General features: G+C 41.4%; 1 protein-coding gene across 1 annotated transcript in view; it reads right to left on the reverse strand.

Moving 5' to 3' along the window:
* Window positions 1-20998, reverse strand: part of C1H14orf93 (chromosome 1 C14orf93 homolog) — a 27856-nt gene extending 6858 nt beyond the window's left edge. Inside the window, exons 1-2 of the mRNA XM_007479807.3 lie at window positions 20909-20998; window positions 1297-2373 (exon numbers count right to left, since the gene is read on the reverse strand). Of these exons, the coding sequence (XP_007479869.1) occupies window positions 1297-1896 (600 nt within the window). The 5' untranslated portion in view covers window positions 1897-2373; window positions 20909-20998. The remainder of the gene's footprint in view (window positions 1-1296; window positions 2374-20908) is intronic.
* Window positions 20999-22944: the final 1946 nt, after the last annotated feature.

Consider the following 22944-nt stretch of genomic DNA (forward strand, 5'->3'; position numbering starts at 1 on the left):
GTGAAATCTAATTCCATCCTGTCGGCTTGGAAGCCTTCCCTGCCTGAAAGAAAACACACAGCTTGGGGCACTGCCTGGTCTGGCCCCCTCCCACCTCCCCACCTCCCCACCCCCCTGATTCTCCCAGCTTGGGCCCTCACTACCTTCCCGCTTTATTGAGGTCATGACCAGGCTCAGGTAGCTGGTCATTACCCACAATTCCATCCTTAGGACAAAGCTGTGAGCAGGGAGTTGGCCGTGGCAGTGTCATATGGGAGGGGGACAAAGGGAGTTGCTATAGTCATTTCTCAGAGCCAGCAGATGGTCTGGGAGTTTCATTCTTCCCGCCTAGCCTGTATATTTTGTTCCTTCACCCTCACTCATTGCCGAATGTGTAAGCTGAAGGTGGGGTGGAGATAGGGCAGATTTATACATCTACAATCAGGTGGCATATCTTCACAGGTCAGTATGCTTGTTGTCTCTAGCTAGCCCGCTTTTACCTATATATAACCGGGAGGAGTGGAAAGGAAGGAAGACGGCCCCCTTGCCCCCTTTCATGTTTATTTCTCTAGCTCATCAAATCTATCCTTTCTTCTTCCCTTTTCTCTCCCTACATCTGTTGATGATTCCCACTTTACCCTCATCTCTTTTCCTCAACATTTCTTCTTTTCCAACTCTACCACTTTTGCCTGTCTTCCCTCCGTCCCTCTCTTCTTCCCATCTCAGTGAGCTTTTCCTCTCCACTTTTCTTCTTCTCACGGTTTCCCTCCACTCACCATTTCCTGCTTTCACCTTTCCCCCCTTCCTCCTGCTCTCTTAGCATGTCAGGAGTTCTCCTTTCTCTCCTCTACCTCCCCTCCCGTCTCCCTCTCCTCTTCTTTACATCCCCCTCTCTCTACTGAACTCCTCTTGGCAAGCAGAGGGCCCGTGATAAAATATGAATGAGCCGTCTGTGCATGGTAGGCACTCTCGCCAGGAAAGGCAGAGTCTATGGAGCAGCAGAGACAGCTGCTGAGGAGAATGTGCCATGTGGAGCTATTGAGAGGGAGGGAAGGACACCCCCGTCACCATGCACACACCAAAAATGTCTCCTGCCAGAGAGATGGTGGTTCAGGAAGAAAGTAAGAGCTCTAGGGATGACTTTCCCTGGGAGTAAAAGAAACTTGACACTACTCTTAGTTCTAGCACAGTCACAACCAGAAGAAAAGGTTTCAGGGGAGAAAAGAGAGAAAGGGAGAAAGAAAAAGAGAAAATAGGGCATGGAAAATGAGCAGGGGAATTATGGAATTTTATCCCTTCCCTTGTTGCCATACATACAGGATTGAGCAGTGGGGCGACCTCACTGGAAGTCAAGGCACACCCAGGTAGCCGAATATCCCTCTGAGTTGATGGGAAGCCCAAGTGTCCAGTCCCAATAGCGGAGGCTGCTCCCAGTTGCCTTAGCTCCTCAATCACCACCTGCACACCACTGCCCACACTGTCACATTCCTCTTCCACTGCAGACAGTGCTTTGCAGGCTTCTCCAGGACTCCCCTTGAGAGATCCTGGTTCCTCAGGTGGGGTACAGTGTGCCCCATCTTCCCCACCCTCCTCAGTGGAAGGGCCTTTCTCCTGCCTCAGTTCACCCACTTCCTCCTGGAGACGCTTTAACAACTCATTATTGGCTTTTGCAAGACCCAGGGCAGCTTCAGCCAATCCCACTGCCTTATCTACCCTCTGATATATGATGTGTAGGAGCTGCTCTGAGCTCTGCACGGCTAGGCCATGTCCTGTCACAGTGATTGGGGTACAAGGCTGAGGCTCACCCCCTGGAGGCCCTGAGCTGCTTCCATTTGGCTCGCTCTTACAGGCACAACAACAGCACTTGGCTTCATTGCCATTAGGTGGGGAAAACAAGATGGTGGCACTGAAGGACATGTCTGACTGGCAATGTTCTTTGTGCTTATACCAGTGGGGCTTTCCAAAAATTGTCCAGGGTCAAACCTGGCTTCACAAGACTGAGAACAAGCATTGGGCTCTCTGGAAATGCTTCCCCTTCTCATTCAAGGGCAGCCAGAAGAATTTAGGCACCCTGCAATGGATCCTGTGAAGAGAGAGCTGGCAAATAGGTCCATGGTGGGAGACTGTTTTCCTTAGCCCCTCTGTCCACTATGCTTGGCCAGGATTGTGAAAGATGTCTTCATCTTCTCTTTGCAGCCCCTGTACTTGGGGCACTTCACAGTCCCAGAACACACTGCAGTGTGTCACAAACACTGATTACATATGAGGATAAGGCCTGTGGGAACTTTCTGATGAATTCACTTTTCAGAGAATGAGAGGGATTCTTGCTGGACCCAGGCATGGAACCCAGCCAGAAAACCTGACTATAGAATAGAAAAGAGGATCCACCATTATCTGAAAAAATTGGAAGATTAAGGAAGAAAATGTAGGACTGTCTCCATACTATCATCACTATAATAACAGCAGTAATGCCTCTTATAGCTATGGTATCATTCTTTAAAGAGTTCAAAATGCCTCACAAAAGTTATTTCATCCTCACAGTCTTGGCTGTATGACACATTTAAGCCAAATCCAGCAAAAAGAGGCAAAAAGTAAGTGTCTCTCAAAGGTCATTGCCCAGCCAACAGAATTCCGTTTTTCTTACTTTTGATCCAGAACATATTTTTCCAACCTTAAACCTTAAAGTAATTAATAAATGTTAATTATTCTTATTAATTCTTATTCTTGTTACTGTTACTACTTCTTCCTATTAACATGGGGAGCAAGAAACACTACTGATTTTATAATTTAACAGTGTATTCACATATTGAAGGCATATTCAGACTTTAGGAATTCCACAAACAAATGTTTTTTTTATGTCATACAGAGTATATCACCCCATCAGCAATTATTTTGTGGGGAATGGGATGGGAAGATAATAAAGGAATGAAATGAGCTGGGCCAGGCAATGTCTGATATAACTTGGGAACACTGACCACATAGCTTTTTTAGTTTTACCTGCCCCTCCAACCCCTTTCAAGTGATAGGATGAGACAACAGGCCAGAGAACCAAAGCAGCATTTGTGTATCCTAAGCAAGGATGTGCAGCACTGTGCTGGGAAAGTGCCCTTCTTGTCTCCACTGCTTGGAATCCCTCAATTCAGCATAAACTCTCCCTCCTACAAAGACTTTTCCTGATTCTTCCAATTGTTAGCATCACTACCACCAAAATTACTTTGTATGCATTTGTATTTATTTATCTGTATACATGTGCTTTCCACCCCTAACCCCACTGGGTAGAATATAAGTTCCTTGAAGGCAGGGACTTTTTTCATTTTTTGTGTTTGTATCCCTAGTGCCTAGCCAGACAAGGAGCTTAGTAAATCTTGGTGAATTGAACTGAATTTCAATCTACCAGAGGCTTGGATTCTTCCCTGTAGCACATGCAGCATGATTTATCACAAAACAAAGAATTTTTAGGCATTAAGAATGTATGCGGAGGCAGCTGGGTGGCTCAGTGGATTGAGAACCAGCCCTGGAGATGGGACGTCCTAGGTTCAAATCTGGCCTCAGACACTTCCCAGCTGTGTGACCCTGGGCAAGTCCCTTGACCCCCATTGCCTAGCCCTTACCACTCTTCTGCCTTGGAGCCAATACACAGTATTGACTCCAAGACGGAAGGTAAGGGTTTAAAATTAAAAAAAAAAAGAATGTATGCATTTCAAGTGAAGTAAGCAGAACCAAGGAAACAATATATACAGGATCTACAACAATGTAAATGGAAAGAAAAACCATAGACAAAAAGAAAAAAAGAAAGGAAACATAAAATTTAAAAGATCAAATGGGGTGCAGCTAAGTGGTTTAGTAGATAGAGAGTCATGTCTGGATATGGGAAGTTCTGAGTTCAAATCTGGATGCAGACACTTCCTAGCTATGTGACTCTGGGCAAGTCACTTAACTCACAGATCCTAGCCCTTACTGTTCTTCTGCCTTACAACTGTAAGGGCCAGAATGTAAGGGGTTAATATAAAAAGTTGGACTGGATATTTAAGAATAGGGTCGCCAGGAATTTAATCAATTCCAAAATGATTCTTTTAGCAATTTATTTATAAACTATAGAAAGAGTGAATGTAAGAAAAACAGAGAGAGAATAGGGTAAGATATCTAGCCTAACACACTAAGCATTTTGCTCCAATGCTTGGCTCAACCCAGGCAGGTCTAATTAGTCCTTATCTGGAGGGGCCTCAGCCTTGAGCTGAGGACCTGGGGATACACTAAGCCTCTCTCAAGAGGGGAGGCCTCTCCTGAGGCTAGTCCCTTCAGAAAAATTCAGGAAAAGTCAGCCTTTTCACTCTCTCCACATGGTAGTCTAAGGGAAAAATCTAAGAGTAGTTTGAGGGCTCAAGTAGGAGCTCCTTCAAGATCAAGTTCAAGGCATAAGACCCCTTCACAGGAAGTTCTTGGCATTTTTAAAGACCATTCCTTTTCGTCACTTCCTGTGACTTCCTTCCATTTTACATGTACCAATTACAGCTAAAGCTTTGCTTACGACTGCCCAAGGGGCAGCCAGTTGATTCTGATTCATTACCCACTATTGCACATGTGGGTCACAGGCCTCCCCCATTTAAGTGTAAGTGGGGTATATATGCTTCTGGTGATTAAATCTAAAAATGGGCTGGGAAGTGTTAATCCCATCTTCACAGAACCAATACTTAGTTTCACTTGAGACAGAAAATAAAAGATTTTTTAAAAAGATCATGTGGGGCTTAAGATAAGGACATAAGAGATATGAGAAGATACCCTATCCTACTCTTTGATGAGGTGGGAGGCACACAGATATAGAACACATTTTCAGGCTTTTTAAGTATATGAATTAGAAAAAATCAATAAGTGAATTGGTTGTGCTAACTTCTTTATCTCTAAAAAATACTATTTGTCATATGGGATGGGGACAGGGAAACATACATGGGATACTATGGTGATATAAGAAACAAAATAGTAATAAAAGCTTATTTTAAAAAAATAAGAATGAAAGGCAGATACATGGATAAGTGGATAGAGTGCCAGGCCTGGAGTCAGAAGGACCTGGTCCAAATCTGGCCTCAGATGCTTCCTAGCCTGTGTGACCCTGGGCAAGTCACTTAACCCCCATTGCCTAGCCCTTACCACACTTCTGCCTTGGAACCAATACAAGTATCGATCCTAAGACAGAAGGTAAAAGTTAAAAAAAAAAAGTAGGCATTTATAGAAAATAATATATTAAAATGTCTACTGGCTCCCCCTTCCTCTGTATGTTGTATCCATGTAGCTGTCAACTTTTCCTTCCATTAATTCTTGTTCATGAATTCCTCAGTCCCAATATCAGTGCTGGGAAGGGCCTGTATACCCAAAAGTAACAATCAGTTCCCTCCTCGCACCTGATCCTTTGCCCCTTATAAGAAAAAAGGACTAATATATTATTGAAAAATCATATCATTATAGTCTTTTAATTATGGTAATTAAGAAGCTAACCCTATATCCCTACCCTAAAAGTCCCAGTTCTTATAACTGGGAAAACTTTAAGGAACATCATAAATATCATTGCTTTCTATATGGTACTGGGTTGTAGTGAGGAGAAATCCTACCTGAATTCAATAAGTGACAAAAATTTAAGTAGGTTTAGAGCTTCCTCGAGAGATATATTTTTATCTTAGTCAGTTAATTTTATCATAAAATCACAATTAAAAGGACAAGACAATTTGGATATTTTGTAGATCTAGTTTTCTAGAATCCACAAACTCATCTCTGAAACAGCCAACATGTCTGTGCCTCTGAGGTACTGAAACTTAATTTGATGACTCCTTTTAATTACATTTGGTTATTAAAGAATAGCTTTTAATTTGCTCTTTTCTACCTCGGCATCAAAGAAACAGCCTCAGCAAGTTGGAAAGAACTTATCCCAAATCCATTTACTGTTTCCTTTGTCATTAAAGTCACTAAAAGGCATGACTAAACCTAAAACTAAATATTAAAACTGACCGTTATAAGGGCAACTAGATGGCTCAGTGGATAAAGAGCCAGGCCTAGAGATGGAAGGACTTGGGTTCAAAGTGACCTCAGACACTTCCTATATGTGTGACCCTGGGCAAGTCACTTAATCTCAGTTGCCTAGCCCTTACTGCTCTTCAGCCTTGGAACCAACAGAAGGTAAGGATTCAATCAAAACAACCCTCCTACCCGCCCCCCCCAGCATTATATGATTTGGTAGGGGGGATTGTTTTCTATAGTGATCCTTTATTTGTATCCTTTTCCTCCTAAATAACTTCCTTCTATTATTTCTCAGGATTTTTATAAAGCATAGTATGAGGGGGGGAGACCCTTGAACACAAATACTATGAGAAAAAGCTGGATTCTGCATTTTGAGAAAGTAGAAGACTTCAAAATGCTGTGCTGGCTGTACACAGAATTGGTAGAACCAGAAATTAAAATTCAATCAGCTCAGGCTACCACGTGGCTCCTGGTTTCCAGCTGGCTTCATGGGCTGTCAAACCCCTTTGTGGTCCCAACCTGACAGTAGTAACATCTGGTGATTTTGCTCCTCACCCCAGAGCACTTCCAGCTCTTCCAGTGTTGTCTCTTCCTCTGGCTCTTGCCCTCAGCTATCAATGGCCTTCCCAGGCACTCTATTCTCCTACAGAATGCACTTCTCCCACTCCTGATCCCTCCTGGCTCTGCCACTTGAGCTAGTGTTCCTGCCCTTTGAATTCCTAATGCTCATTTTAACTTGCTCTCTACCCTATTGTAGTTTGGCATATATATATATATGCCTGTGTTGTATCCAACTCGCCTTGAACTCTTTTGAGTTTTTTTTTCTTGGCAAAGATACTGGAGTGGTTTGCCATTTCCTTCTCCAGATCATTTTATAGATGAGGAAACTGAGGCAAAAGGGTTAAGTGACTTGCCCAGGGGCACACAGCTACTAAGTGTCTGAGGCCACAGTTGAACTCAAGAAGAGTCTTCCTGACTCCAGACCTGTCCCTCTATCCCCATATACAAAGGCTTATATTCATGCTGATATGTGTATACCCATAATGATGTGTATACTATATTCTATGATTATCTGTGTTAGCAAACTGTTAAATTAAATAATACATGCCTTGATCAACGTTTAGACCTCACTTATAAGGCTGTTACAGGCTAGGCTTCAACTCTGATGCTTCATTACAATTGCTTCATAGAAGCTGGTCCTGGGTTCCCACAGGCTATGCCAGAAATGCAAGTTCTAGCATGTCCTGCTGCCCTGAAAAGGGTTCGAGTACAAGCCCAGCAATAGGGTCTTCAATCTAGAGAGGCTCAAAAGATGGGCCACTAGTAACTCAAAAAGCCATATGTCAAAGTATGGATTATAGGGTAGGGTATAAGGGATGAGGAATTTATATTGGTGGAATACCCCATTAAATAATGGATCTGTTGAGGATTGAGGAAATAAAAGGAGTGTAGACATGGTGACACTCTGGGTCTTTCAACAAACACTTATGAAGTACCATGAAGAATTAAAGGAAATAGAGAACAAAATTTCTACACTCGAGGCTATCTTTTATTATTGTGGAAATTTTATATAGATAGTACATAACATGTAGATAGACAGACAGACGGACGGATGGTAGATGAGTTGACTGGTAGACAGACCAAGAAGACTTTGCTGGGTAGTTGTGAAAGAATGAAATGGGTAGATAAGGAAGGAAGGATAAGTAGTTAGAATACCTTGAACTGGATCTGACCTAATAAATCAACAGGCTGCCACTGTAGGTTTCTGAACTGGGAGATATAATGAAAACTATTTTAGAAAGATTAATCTAGTAGCAATTCATAGAATGAATCCAAACAGAGAAAGAGACTGGAGGCTAGAAAAATAGCTGGGAAATGATTGCAAGTATTTCAGAGGGGAGCAGCAAGGGACTGGATTTGGGCATGTATAAAGGCTTTAGATTAATGAAACAAGGGTCAGCAGAGACATTATGGAGGCAGAAATGGTGTGACTTGGTGATTGCTGGACGTTTGGGAGGGGAATAAGGGAACGAAGAAGTAAAAAAGTAGAGGAAACCACTGATAATTCCCAAGGTTGAGAGCCTGAATGGGAGAAAAGTGGTGCCACTGAAAAAAAAAGAAGTGAAATAAAGGTGCTAGTATTCTAGAGAGGATCATACATTCCATCTTTATATATTGTTTTAAGTTATGACAAGATGTTCAAGGGGAGATGTGCCATAGCCAGCTATAGATAAAAGTCTGAATAACAAGTAAAAGTTCAGAATTAGAGATGTAGATTTGAAATCTCCCAAATCTTTAAGGGACTTATAATTTAAATCAATTCAATAAACATTTACAAAGCACCTGCTGTATAAAAAGTTCACTGTGCTTACGGTAGATAGAGCACCAGGCCAATGTTCAAATCTGCCTTTAGACACTTCCTAGGTGTGTGACCCTGGGCAAGTCATTTAACCCTATTTGCCTAAACCTTGCCCCTTCTATCTTAGAATTAGAATTGTTACTAAGAAAGTAAGGGCTTAAAAAAAAAGTTCACTGTACTAAATGCTAGGGGATAGAAAAATGAGTGACATATACTTCATTCAAAGAATTTATAATCTAATGGGGAGACAAGGCATGTATACAGGTAACTATAATACAAAAGATAAAATCAAGTGTTTAAGAGAGGATTAAGAGCTGTGGGTTTGTTTTTAATTTTTGTAGAATAAAGTTTTATTAAAAGCCAGAAAACAAGATGGAAATTTTAGAATGAACAAACCATTAGTCAACTAATCAATCAACATATTTAATAAGTACCTATTATGTGCCAGGCACTATGCTAGGTGTTGAGGTACATTTATAAGAGTGAGTGATTTCCAACCTTCGAGGAACAACTTTGCCCAGCTGCCCCTTGAAAGTATTATTGATGTATTAATACTATAACCTATGTGCTATGTGCTCAGAGAACCAGGAGTGGAAAAGGAGTAAAGAAGAGAAGATGAGTGCAACTAGGTGGCTCAGTGGATAGAGAGCCAGGCCCAGAGATGGGAGGTCCTGGGTTCAAATCTGATCTCAGGTACTTCTAGCTGTGTGACCCTGGCAAGTCACTTGACCCCCATTGCATAACCCTAACTAGTCTTCTGCCTTAAAACCAATACACAGCTAGGTTTATACCCCAAAGAGATAATAAGGAAAGACACCTGTACAAGAATATTCATAGCTACGTGCTTTGTGGTGGCAAAAAACTGGAAAATGAGGGGATGCCCTTCAATTAGGGAATGGCTGTACAAGTTGTGGTATATGTTGGTGATGGAATACTATTGTGCTCAAAGGAATAATGAATTGGAGGAATTCCATGTGAAGTGGAACAACCTCCAGGAAGTGATGCAGAATGAAAGGAGAAGAACCAGGAGAACATTGTACACGTTGAATGTAATGGACTTCTCTACTAGCAGCAATGCAATGATCCAGAACTATTCAGAGGGACTTATGAGAAAGAACGCTATCCATATCCAGAGGAAGAACTGTGGGAGTAGAAACACAGAAGAAAAACAACTGCTTGATCACATGGGTCGATGGGGATATATATCTGGGGATGTAGACTCTAAACGATCACCCTGGTGCAAACATTAATATGGAAATAGGTCTTGATCAATGACACATGTTAAACCCAGTGGAATTGTATGTCAGATACAGGAAGGGGGTGGGGGGAGGAGAGGGAAAGAACTGGAGTCTTGTAACCATGGAAAAATATCCTAAATCATCTAATTAAATAAAATTTAAAAAAGAAAAAAAATAAGTCTTACCTTCCATCTTGGAGGGTACAACATAATACTGTATATTGGTTCCAAGGCAGAAGAGTGGTAAGGGTTAGGAAATGGGGGTTAAGTGACTTGCCCAGGGTCACACAGCTGGGAAGTGTCTGAGGCCACATTTGAACCTAGGACGTCCTGTCTCCAGGCCTGGCTCTCAACCCACTGAGCCACCCAGTTGCCCCTTGAAAGCATTACTGATGTAGTAATATTGAACCTAAGTGCTCATGTACCAGACTCATGCTCACATTATTTCTTGATCATTGTATTTAATTAGTACTCTATTCATTCTGACCATTATTCAAACCTACAGTCCAAAGGTCAGGAGAATTCCTGGGCAGGATGTTAGCTGCCACAGGGTCCTACCTCCTACCTTGACAGACCAGATTCCCTATCAGGTCACATGTTGATTAACCTCCTTCTCCTTGATCTTGTGGTTGTCAATTGAGCCAATGTTAAATCTTATGCCATGTCACATGTTCATTAGCTACCTCCCATTCCCCATTCCTTAATCCTCCAATAAAAGATTGGGGACACGTGTAGCTCACTCTGCTTTCCACCATCAGAGGAGCACACATGATGGAGCCTATGTTGTTGAACTCTTGGTCTCTGAGTCTTTCTTCCTTCACTATGTTCTCTCTCTCTGTCTCTCTCTCTTTCTCTCTCTCTCTTTCCTTTTCAGGTGTCCACCCACAAAGATATTAATTTGTGGCTGCAGACAGTTACAAGGCAAGACATGATGATGTCTTTGCAAAGAAGACATACTTTGGGAGAACCAAGACAGAGCAATGCCACAAAAAACGCAGGGAGGAGGAAACCAACAAATGCTGAAGAAAGGTCAAGAAGGATGAGGAGTGGGAAAAGTCCATTAGATTTGACCAAAAAAAAAAAAGAGAGATCATTGGTAACCCTAAAGAGAGTGATGGAAGCCAGACTGAATTGCACTCTATTAGCTATTATCTATAATAGCAGAAGAGAAAGTGGAGACAAGGACTACATACAACAACAAAAGAAGAGAGAGAACAGTGGGGTCAAGTGGAGATTTTTTTTTTTTAAGAATGGGAGAGATCTGGGCATGATCAAAGGTAGCAATAAAAGAGTCAGTAGATAAGAAAAGATTGAAATTGGGAGATGTTCAAAGGGACAAACTTTGAGAGATGGGAGTGGATGGGATCAAAGGTATAAGTAGCAGGATTGGCATTGGCAAAGGCTACCATATGTGTTCAGAACAGAGTAAAAGAGGAAAGGATAGGGGATCATGTTGAGGTTTTCATGGAATTGGGGATGAACAGATATCAATGAATGGCCTGGATTTTTTCACTGAAATTTGAGGTGAGGTCTTCTGCTAAGAAAAAGTGGGAAGTAGATGATTAGTAAAAAGAAGAAAAGGTTTAAAATACTTTGTGGGGAGGGAAGAAAAGAGAATAAGCATTGGTATAATGCTCAATGTACTTAAAAAACAAACAAGCAAGTTATTCTCTCATTTGATTCTCACAATAACCCTGCAAGGCTATTATTACCCATATTTTACAGTTTAGGAAACTGAAGCAAAGAGAGGTTAAGTGACTTGGTCAGGGTCACATGGCTAGCAAGTGCCTGAGAACACATTAAATTTTTGTTATAAAAATGTTTTGTTATAAACAGAATTTATTATGTGTTTTAAAAGAAAGTCAAGCTATATATAATAGATCCAGGTTCATGTATTTTGTTTTGTTATTCTATTACATCCTGAAAATGCACAATTTATTTGGTATTCACTAGATTTGGAAAAAAAATTGTTTTAAAGATTCATATGTAGATAGCAAAAGTCACTTGATGAATTAATCACCTCACCCCAAAGCACTTCTTAGAAGAGTAGTTTCAAAGATGTATCTAAACTTTCCAGGGTCACATAGAGTCCCTGTATGTGAGATTCTTTGCTGGACCTCCACAAATCTATTATTAACTTCTTGCTTTGCTACTTAAGACTGGTGGGAAAGGTTGGTCATCCTTATGAGAGATTCAGCAACAAAGAGAGAACTTTGGGGCTGGGTAATCAGGCAAAGCTTCAGAGAGGAGGATGTGTTTTAGCTAAACATTGAAAGATGAGTAGGATTTCAATAAGTCAAGATGCCTTTGAGGTGAGGATAAAGGGAGGAAGTGAGTACATTCCAAACATAGCGGATGTCATGAACAAAAATACAGGAAGGTAAGAAAGGGCAGGATGAAATCAGGGAATGAGGAGGAGTCCAATTTGGTAGGGTTGTAGAGTATGTGAAGGAACTAAGTGTGAGCTGAAAGCTGGAGAAGTGGATTGGAACCAGATTGTGGAGTGCATTAAATGCTAGACTTGAAGGTGTGAATTGAAACTGTGAGAATGGATGTGGTCTCCAAAGGAAAACAGCAAAGGAAGAATTGTTCTCTGAGTGACATGAGGGTGAGGCATAATAATAATTATAATAGCTAAGATTTATATGGTGCCTACTGTGTGCCACACACTGTGCTAAGCACCTTACAAATGTTATTTCATTTGATTCTCAGGACAAATATTATTTCATTTGATTCACAGGCACTATTATGACCCCCATTTTACAGTTAAGGAAACAGAGACAAATAGGTTAAATGACTTGCACAGGCTAGTAAGCGTTAGAAGCTAAATTTGAATTCTGTGTTTTTCCTGACTACAAATTCAGTTCTCTGTGTGGCATGCAGGAAGAGGGAGGCAAAAGAACACTGCAATGATGGGAGCCAATGGAGAAAACGCTTCAGAATGAAGGGCTAATGAATTATGACAAACACAATAGAGATTCTAAAGTGGATTAAAATGGCTAAGGATATGGTCTTGGAGATTTTACAAAGAAGTTTCTTTGGCATTAAAGTGCATTCCAGTGCATTAAAAAAGGAGTGAGTGGTGAAGAAACTGGGGCAGGAGGTATAGATGATTTATTCAACAAGTTTAACTATGAAAGGAAGGGAGGGCAGAAATTGAAAGTATTTGAAAGGGGCAGCATAATTAAAATTAAAGAGTTGGAATTTTAGAGCTGAAAAGTGACCCTGGAGCTAATTTAATCTAGCTTCTTTATTTTACAGTTGAATAACCCAATCTCAGAAAAGTTTGCTCTGAATCACGCAGTAAGTTAGTGATGGAGCCAGGAATAGAACCCAGGTCCTTTAATTCCAGTCCAGAGCTCTTTACACTTAACAATGTTAATTTGAACATGTTTAAAAGAAGAAAAGGAGCTCGTGAGGAGAGGCTGAATAAAAACATTAGAAAGAAAATAAGTATAGAATCAAGATTCCTTCAAATGAAGGGAGAGACAGGACATAATGCAAAGCTAGAGAAGTTAACTTGTAAGAGGAAGATCTTCAGCTCTTCCTCAAATACTGAAGGGAAGTTGGAGAGGATGGATTTGGAGCAAAGACATAGGCTGAGTTGGAAAGAGGAAGAAAAAGTGATATTACATGTAATCTCCTAAAAGAGGCAAGGATGAAGATGCCCTTCCTTGATATATGTATTTTTGTTTTAACACTACATCACTGCACATTACCTTTACAAAAAAACAAAAAACCTTTACCTTCTGTCTTAGTATCAGTTTTAAGATAAAAGATGGGCAAGAGCTAAATAATCAGAGGAAGTGATTTGCCCAGGATCATATAGCTAGGAAGTATCTAAGGCCCATTTGAACTCAAGTCCTCCTGACTTCAAGACCGGTGCTTTATCCACTGTGCTACCTAACAGCCCTGCATATTACTTTTTTGTCTTTATAGGCAGGGACACTCCTAATACTAAGAGTTCCTCACACTGACAAAATTACCAGCCTCGTGTGTGTGTGTGTGTGTGTGTGTGTGTGTGTGTGTGTGTGTGTGTGTGTGTGTGCACGTGTGCGTGCGCACATGTCAGCTATTGCTCCTTTTATATAGGGACCTTTTGGCTACTCAAAGGGGGAAGAACATTTGTGAAAAGAAAACTGATCGATTCAACTTGATTGATAAGAAACTGATGAAACATGAATACCAGATAAAGAGCTGCTTCTCAGAGGAATGTGCTGAGGGGACCTATTTGATGATGGAGCAATGGCTGAGTCAATAATGGTGGCAGGGACATCAGTTCATTTACATGTAACTGCTTTTAGACTTTTGAAATTTATAACCGAGAAACAGTAAATCAAATAATTTGTTTGGGGGCTACGGGAAGATGGTGGGGTTTGCATCTGACAACCAGGTGGATTTCCTGATTTACCTCTTAAGGGAAAGATGAATTATGAAGCAATGGAAGAGGGTGGGAAGCCAGAGGCTTCCTCTATCTAGATAGGCTGAAGCAGGAGAATAAGCCCCAAACAAGGGGAGTCACAAGAAGCCAAATACAGAAAGACATAAAAGACTACTAGAGAAACTGCTTCCAACTGAGAAAGCTGACTCCAGCTGTTTTGGAGGGAGTCTGCTGAAATAAAGAGAGGAATGACTACTACTGCCCTAGTGATCTGAGGACTAAATCCAACGCCTATGTAGAGATGTCCTGCTTGTTACTCTCTAGTACCATCTAGAGCCAGAGTGAGGAAAACCTCTAAAGGGTACCTGGTTGCTCTCGGTGGCTGTTTTGTAGGAGGGAGAAACATTAAAGGGAAAGACAGGTTTTGCATCTGTTTTGCTGTGAGCTGTCCTTATTAGAAGAGGGTTGGCTTTGCTAGAGGTTAATTGGAAAAAGCAGAATCTTGTGGAACAAAGAACTAGTTGGGTTTATCTGCATTGCCCAGAGAGTCAACCTGAGTAACTTTGCAGATGTCTAACTCAAGGGGACTGCTTGTTACTGAACAAATTCAATACTTTTTGTTTAAAAAGTGTAACACTTTCTCAGCACCCTACAAAGAGAGGCTGTGAGCTAAAAACTGAACTTGTCAATTGCTTTGTCAGCTTGAGAGCAGAAGAGTTTCTTTGCCTAGAAATTAGTAAAGACCAGAAGGGTAGCAACTTGCATCGAAGTGGCTTTGGGTGGCACCAACGGTTCCTGAAGAGATCAAGGAGAGCAAACTCTAAAGTCCAGAGTTACCAGTTATCTCAGGCACGAGTTTCCCTCTTCATGTGCCCCCCTCCTAGATTTCTAAGTGTATGTCCACTTCCCCTACAGAACCTGCATGCATTGGTGGGACAGTTTAACCCAAGTTTATGAGTGGGTTGTGATATTTTGATTATTCCTGTGTTTGTTTGTTCTTTTCCTTCAGTGTACCCATGATGTCTACTCTTGCTTTTGTCTTCCATTGAATATTATTATTGTTGATTCTGCCTTATAGTTTAATAAATGTTTTATGTTTGAACCAATGGAGTCACTGTTATTGATACTAGATAAATGGAAATTACACTGTTTGGTCAGGAGCAGTCTGTCAAGTATAGGAATGAATTCCCCACCCTCAATACACTCCCTTGGTCACAGCCATATTGATAGTCATCCACCCCCCTCTACATTCTGTAAAAATACCATAAACCTACTGATATCATACTCATATGATATGAGCTAGCAGTTAGAGAGAGAGAAGAAGAAGAAGAAGAAGAAGGAGAAGAAGAAGAAGCAAAGAAGCTATGAATGCCACATATGACATGGATGTTGCCTGCAAAAGCAGGTTAATGGATATGCCTATAACATATATGTGTGTATAACATATATACTGTATATACATTATATATAAGGAGCTAGGTAGTGTAGGGTATAAAACACTGGACCTAGAGTCAAAAAGATCAGAGTTTAAAGTTGGCCTCAGATACTAGCTGGGAAAATCTTGTTAGGTTACTTAACCTCTCTCTCAAATTTCTCATCTGTAAAATGGAAATAATAACACTTAGCTCACAGGTTGTTGTAAAGATAAAATGAGATATGTATATAAAATGCCTTGTAAATCTTGGAATATTATATTAGAAAAACTAGTTATAGTTATTATATAATATATGTACACATATGTATGGATGTGTGTATAATATGTATAATGATATATGGCTTCTATGTAGGTATATAGCTTTCGTAATATAGTCAAGCCACCCACACTATAGAACCCATGGAGTATTTGGCAAAATAATGGTAAGGCTAGGTATTGAGACAAACACTGGGTCCCTTGCTTAATATTAATAATATTAATAACATTAATTTCTGTACTTAGAGATTTTATAAATAACCTAAGGCCAATAGTTCTAAGACATATTTTATATATATATTTGTTTTAAACCCTTACCTTCTGTCTTACAACCAATATTGGTTGTAAGACAGAATGATAAAGGCTAGGCAATGGAGGTTAAGTGATTTGTCCAGGGTCACTCAGCTGGGAAGTATCTAAAGTCACATTTGAACCTAGGACCTCCAGTTTCTGGGCCTGGCTCTCAATCCACTGAGCTACCAAACTATCCCTAGACATAATGATTTAAGAAAAAAGAGAGAATTAAGACAATTGATTGCCCTGAAGATCATATATTTGTCTTTATCTACTTATACTCTAATAATATATTTGCATAATACCATTTTACAACTTTCAAGATATACTTCCACATAGGTTATCCCACTACATACTAAAAACAACCCTGTTAGGTAACTGAGGCAGATATTGTTACTCTCCTTTTATAGATGAGTAAACTGAGGTTAATCAAGTTAATAAAACTAGGAAATGGCAGTCAGAACTACAACCCAAGCGTTCTGACTCCTAGTCCAATTCTCTTTCCAATCTATAAACTTCACATAGCTCCAGCTCTGAAACAGGGATAATCTTTTTTCTTTTAAAAAAATCTGGACTTGTAATTTCATCAATATAGGGAACTCCCAAGGTAGAAAATCCCTTCCCTAATGTAGGTAAGCATTAGAAATTCAATATATTTTTCAATGTTTTGTTTTGATATTTTCTCATAAATACCATTTTAGATAAAAAGTAAAACAAAATTCATCCTTTTTAAGGTGGTTCTGGGTGTGCCTGCCCATAACCTTAACTATCCTTTTCCACCATTCACATGTTTAGTATTAGGACTAAATATATCACACTCTTGGCAGCTCCCTCACTTTTTTCCCCATTTTGAGTCTGCATTTTCTGCACGAATTATTTCACCTCCAAACTATGAAAAATAAAAGTTTTCAAGCCATTATGATATATCTTGGGTCCTTTAGTCATTCAGGGTCAAGCTGGCAATGGACTTTCTTAAATGTACTGAGAACATTTACCTCAAACCTTATTAAAATAAGCAAATAGGCAGTTGAGTCTACAGATTGTGCATTTGAGCTCCTGCTGCTGCTCCATTTACAGGTGCAAAATGACTCAATAGATTACATTAAGACAGCTCAAAGGGCATTTTCTATCAGAAGGGCGATGCTAACACCCAAGTAGATGACCAAATATTACTGTAAAATACTTATACAGATTACTGATGCTTAAAAAATAACTTCAAAATGATTTTTCGTCTGCCTCTTTTTGTGTCTCCAGTCCTTAGCCTAGTGCCTAGCGAGTAGTAAGCGCTTAACAAATGTTTATGGCATTGAAATTATTGAATTTTATAATTCAATTTAGAAAACTTAAAATTTAGGAAAAAATTAGAAATTAGAAATTTAGAATTAGGAAAAAGACAAAAAAACCCCCTGGGAAACTGAGAACAAAGGGGCAGATTGGGAGGCAGAATGAGCTGTGGGGCAGAGGAAGGGTTGCATTATGACTTGAGAAATCAGCATTTTTTTTTTAGCACACGATACAATATCGAGTTCCATGAAGCACAAAACTACCTTCTCCCTCTCGCCAATGTGTACCCACCGACCCCGAGCATTTTCCCAAAATACAGTAATTTCAGATTCACCTAAATTTTGGGTTGAGGTTTTTCTACCGATATGCCTTTTGGTACAATGAGTAGAGGAGCGGAAACCCTAGCTCCTAGCACATCGCGCCTAGTACTCTCGTCCCGGAGGGAGACACTGTAAATGTTAGATGATTAAATATTAGTCAAGGTTGACAACGTCGTGCCCGGAGGCGCAGCTGGCTAAGAGCCGAACTGCCTGAAGGGTGCAGGGATAGACTTAGCCGGCCTAAGGCCCCAGAAGAAGGTCGGGCCATGAGAGGGAGGGTCCAGGAACCCTACCACTGCCAGGCTGACCCAGGGACGGCGGGCGGGACTTCAGCACGGGGGCGGGAAAGAGGAGCGGGGTTGGCGAGATGATAGTGTGGTTCAAGACTCTGCTAAAGGGCTCATTCCTAGCGCCAGCCTCGAGGAACTCTCTCCCGCTCTCGCAGTGTTCCACGGCGTGTGCCTGGGAAAGCTGCGTGCGCGAGCACGCTAACCCAGGAGCGCGCTGGGTCCGAGAGCTAAAGGGTTGCCCGGCGCGCGCCATTCGCCGCCGCCGCTGCCGCCGGCTCGTGTACCTAGGCGCGCACGCGGGAAGGCCCCTCCCTTCGTTTCCCGCTGGTTGGCAGTTAGGTTACTGGGGACGCGGGGGAGGGAAAGGAAGGAGGCCGGAAGGGACGCAGTTGGCTGAGGTTCACAGTCACTCAACCGGCCAGGGAGGGGAGGGGCCTCTTCAGGGAGGGTTGCGACAGGGATGGCTTTTTCAAGGCCGCTCGGCGCCATCTTGGATCATAGTATTTGTTTACTTGCTCGTGTTCCCTATGGCTCCCCGCACAAAGGAGGGAGGGGGATGGCAGTTGGTGAGCACCATTAGATAACTTGGGTCCCTGTACGGATGCGATCGCCCAGCTCCTGGATATTCCCTAACAAAGAGAGCATCCCTCAGCACAAAGAAGAGCTCTCCGGGCACTGTTGGCATCTCTAGACAATCAGCTCGACTTCGGGCTAAGGAGCCTTATGGGGAGGCCCTGCTGGAAGACTTCGGTTGTCTGGAATGAATCAAGGGGCAAGTGCCCAGCTGTGCAGAGCCCTCCTTTCTTCTATCCCCCTTATGCAAAGCCAAGACAAAGCTAATGTTAATCCTGGGTTTAATTTGGTGACCCAATATGCCAAGGTGAAGGAAGGCAAATAAGGAATTAAGACTCTTGTAACCAGGCCCTTTAGTTCCCACTACAAACGGGATCCCAAGAGCCATGGCAGTAATGAGTAGAGCTACAGGCATTGTGGCTCCCTAAGACACTTAGGCCCAAGCTAGTGCACTGATCTGCTTTTCAAATAGTATTCTGGCATCCATGTGACAGGGGCAGTGTCAAGATGCCATTAAAATAAATGCTGATATGCCCCCAGGAGGATATGGGAAAATGAAGTTTGGCAAAGTCATATGGGTCAAATTCCATCATAAATTTCAGGGGCTCGTCCAGATTCTCAAGGGTTCTCCTGGAATTTAGCTGTATTAAATATTAATGAGGCCATTAGTTGGAGCTTGGATATCTTTTTTCCTTGTGATGAGATCTACTCTGTATATCTGCATTTGCCTACTGGCTTCCCACTGCAATTGTGACATTTCAATTTCCTCATCACCCAGAGGATACATAGTATCTCCTCTCAGGCATGTGAATTCTCTGACTCAGGAGGTATCCTTACTGCTTAACTAGGAGCAATGGCAGTTTTTTGCTTATTCCCTCTTTTCTAACACAGAGTGATGTGGATAGGGTTCTTGTGATACCTAGGAGGCCTGTGTAGCATTTTTCTCCCATACTAATATAATTCTGCAATTTACCAGTCCCTCCCTCCCAAATCCACTTACTTCTCATTGGGAATATTCAACAAAGGAAGAATTTTCATTCCAAAAATGTGACACCATAACTAAAATACATTTCTCGCCCCTCCCATTATGTTGCCTTTGGTTCCTCCTCCTTCCATCCATATAAGAATTTTTTCAGAATTGGACTTGCCTGGATTCTTTTCCTGAAACTTTGCCAACTGCAGAGCTTTTCAAACAAATTCCAATCTATAAACAATCATTTCATCAAATCATCCAGAGAGTACTTCCGTTCATAACACACCAGGCAACCACACATAAAGGCCAAAATATGCACAGCTGTACATTTAAAAACAAGAAATGATAAAAGGAAAAAACTTCTCTTAAGGCAGAACAGTTCCTTAAAGAAGGTTTTGAACCAGATTCGATTGCTTGCTTACTACCATTGAATCACTGGTTACCTTCTCTTTGCCCCAATATTTACTCACTAATCAGACCCCTTAGAAAATGGATAGAAAAGACATAATATCATAACATCCACATGAAAACAACTTATGATGCTCCAGCTCACAGAAGGGTCTGTGTATACTGAACATATAATTTCTTAGCTAACGTGCCTACTGAAATCCTGTTATGGTTACACTTGGGACCACAACACAGACAACTGTATTCTCCCTAAGGCCAATCTGTACACATAAAACCAAAAGATGGCCATTGCTGAAAATAAAATATTCTCCATATAGCACACATACAAAGACTGAACATATATACACAAGAACACAGAACCTCAAAATATTCTTGCTCTAAGAAAACACAGAGAAACAAATGTTTTAAAGAAAACACATATACAGCACTCCCATTCTGAGAAGCAGTCACCTCATCATTTCCCAAGAGATAAAGGAAGGGTACCTCAATAATGATAGAAAAATATCCCAGTAATTTTTAATGTTGGCCTGGGACAGCTGCCACTTAATTTTGCTGTTAAGGGACAGGGGAGTGTGTAAGATGCACACCAAGCAGCTTTGGAAGTTAGGGAATCTCATATTTCTGCATTTGACTTCACCTGGGATGGAAATTGAGATAATTTTCGGTAGTTTACATATTCAGTAGTTTACATATTACACATTACAATATGTAATTACATATATGTAAACTACTGAAAATATACATTACACATGTACATATATATATATATATACTTCAGCTGAATTTTTTTTCTTCCTTTCAACCAAGAAAAAAAAAATCCTCAACCCTAAGGTGTGATAGTTTAAGAGGAGAAAATGCCTCCAAATTTGACTGCAAACAGTTGTACATGGTAGTCCAGCTTCTCTCAATTTACTGGTATATTTAAAACCTTCACCAGGAAAAAGAAAGAATAAGAAAGAGGAAAAGAGAGAAAGAAAGAGAAATGGGGAAAAGAGCAAATTCCCCCTAACAACAATTTCCTCACCCCAGCATTGCCAAAACTTTCTATTTTTTTCTTTTAATTTTGGATACACACACACAAGATTAAGGAGGGAAAAAAATGGAAAAAGGATACCCGAAGGTCGTATGGCTCTTTGTATTCGTGTGTGTGCAAAAAGGAGGACTCGCGGAGCCCAGAGCCAGCAAGCCCCGCCTCCCTCCACCCCCTCTGCAGAGCCCCGATTGGATGGCGGGGTGGTGAGCTGGGGAGCTCAGCCAGCGAGCACACGCACCAGCCGGGAGGTGCATTCCTGAAGAGGGCTCCTTTAGGGGCCGCCCTGTCACGTCCAGCACCATGCGCCTCTTGCCGGGGTCCCTGATAATCCACTCCCCAACTCCATGCCTTTCCTCTCCTTACATCTCTCTCCTTTAAAAAAATGTTTTTTCTTACTTTTCCTCATCAGTAGTAACTAGGCCTCAGTCACCACCTGGTCAACTTGGTGCATCTCCACTCTCAAAACTTGGGAAAGTTGGGTAACAAGGCAAAGATCCCCAAGCAGGAATTGTGGGAGAAGATCCGGCGGGAGATGTGCCAGTCCATTACAGATTTGGTTGCAGGACCTGGAGTCCCCTTTCTGTCCTATCATTTTAAATGACAAAGGAGATAATCCACTGGATCCTATTTCTTGTCAGTAGGCAGGCAGTGTTGCAAAATGTGCAACTAAGGGACGCAGGAACAGAAAACTTTTCTCACAATCTTTGCTGGGCCTGTTCTTATCCCTCTATTCGTGTCTTTACTACTTTCTAGAAAACCTGTAATGATTGTTTTGCCTACTGTATTAAATCCAAATGTAAGTTCATCTATGATTTGACCTAACCCTACCTATCTTGTCTAATTTCCTAACATAGGCATACCATGGAGATATTGTGGGTTCAGTTCCAGATTGTGAAATAAAGCAAATTGTCAACTGTGCTTTTGGAACATCCAAGTTTGACCCAGGCCTTTAAGAATAGACCTTGGGGAATGTCCCAGATGGACCCTATCCCCAGACTGAACAATAGACCTTATGGTATGTCATGATCCCAGTGTGGATAACATTAGTAGCCAATCAAGACTCAGGTACCATTTTTGTCTTGGAAGTTTATGGGGGGAGGGGGGACAGCTGGGTGGCTCAGTGGATTGAGAGTCAGACTCAGAGATGGGAGGTCCTGGGTTCAAATTTGACCTCAGACACATTCTAGCTCTGTAACTCTGGGTAAATCACTTAACTCCCGTTGCCTAGCCCTTACCACTCTTGTGCCTTAGAACCAATACCCAGTATTGATTCTAAGATGGAAGGTAAGGGTTTAATATATATAAAAAAAGTTTAAACCCACGAATCAGAGCCCCCCTTCCAGGCAGTCCTGGGCTAGAAACAGAAACATCTTTTTCTATCCAGTACAAAACATCAGCTTCTTCTTGTTAAGTCCTGGGCTCCTCATTTCCCAGTATCCATTGTAGAACTAATTAATCATACTTCCCTGCCCTTTGTTCCCCCAAAAGATATATAAGACTCCAAGTTCTGTTACTCTTCGGGGAATCATCTTTGGAGGTGCATTCTCCCAGAGATACTGGTCCCAGAGTCCCAGAGTCCCAGAGCTTTGGCTCTGCATGGTATTAAGTGTGATGCTGTGTGGAATTCGGTGGAATATTGAGCACTGTCTCTTATAATAATTAAAGGTTTGGTCTTTGTGACTACTTTAGTTTTTAGTTTCTGCATTTTTTCCAAGTTGACAAAATGTTGTAATAAAGAGAGCCTCACAAAGTTTTTGGTTTCCCAGTACATATAAAAAGTAGGATCCAACTGGAATTAAGAAGGGTTGGAGCAGGCTTTCTGAAGAAGATGAGATTTTAGCTGAGACTTGTAAGAAGCCAGAGACATCAATATTCCGAACAGAGGAGGGAAGAACATTTGAGAGATTTCCGGGTAATCATGGCTGCAATCTAGACGCCACATGCTTCCTCTCCCTGGCACCGAACGAAATAGACTACATCAAAGGAGCATAAAAATCACCTTTGGAGGAACAGAAGGACACCCCAGTACTCCCCAGTACCCCACAGAGGCGAAGGTACGTGGGGTTTGAACATTTCCACACTATAATAAGAAGGAGGAAAAGCTTGCACAGAAACAT

This window comes from Monodelphis domestica, chromosome 1, assembly GCF_027887165.1.
Source record: "Monodelphis domestica isolate mMonDom1 chromosome 1, mMonDom1.pri, whole genome shotgun sequence".
NCBI classification, from domain to species: domain Eukaryota; kingdom Metazoa; phylum Chordata; class Mammalia; order Didelphimorphia; family Didelphidae; genus Monodelphis; species Monodelphis domestica.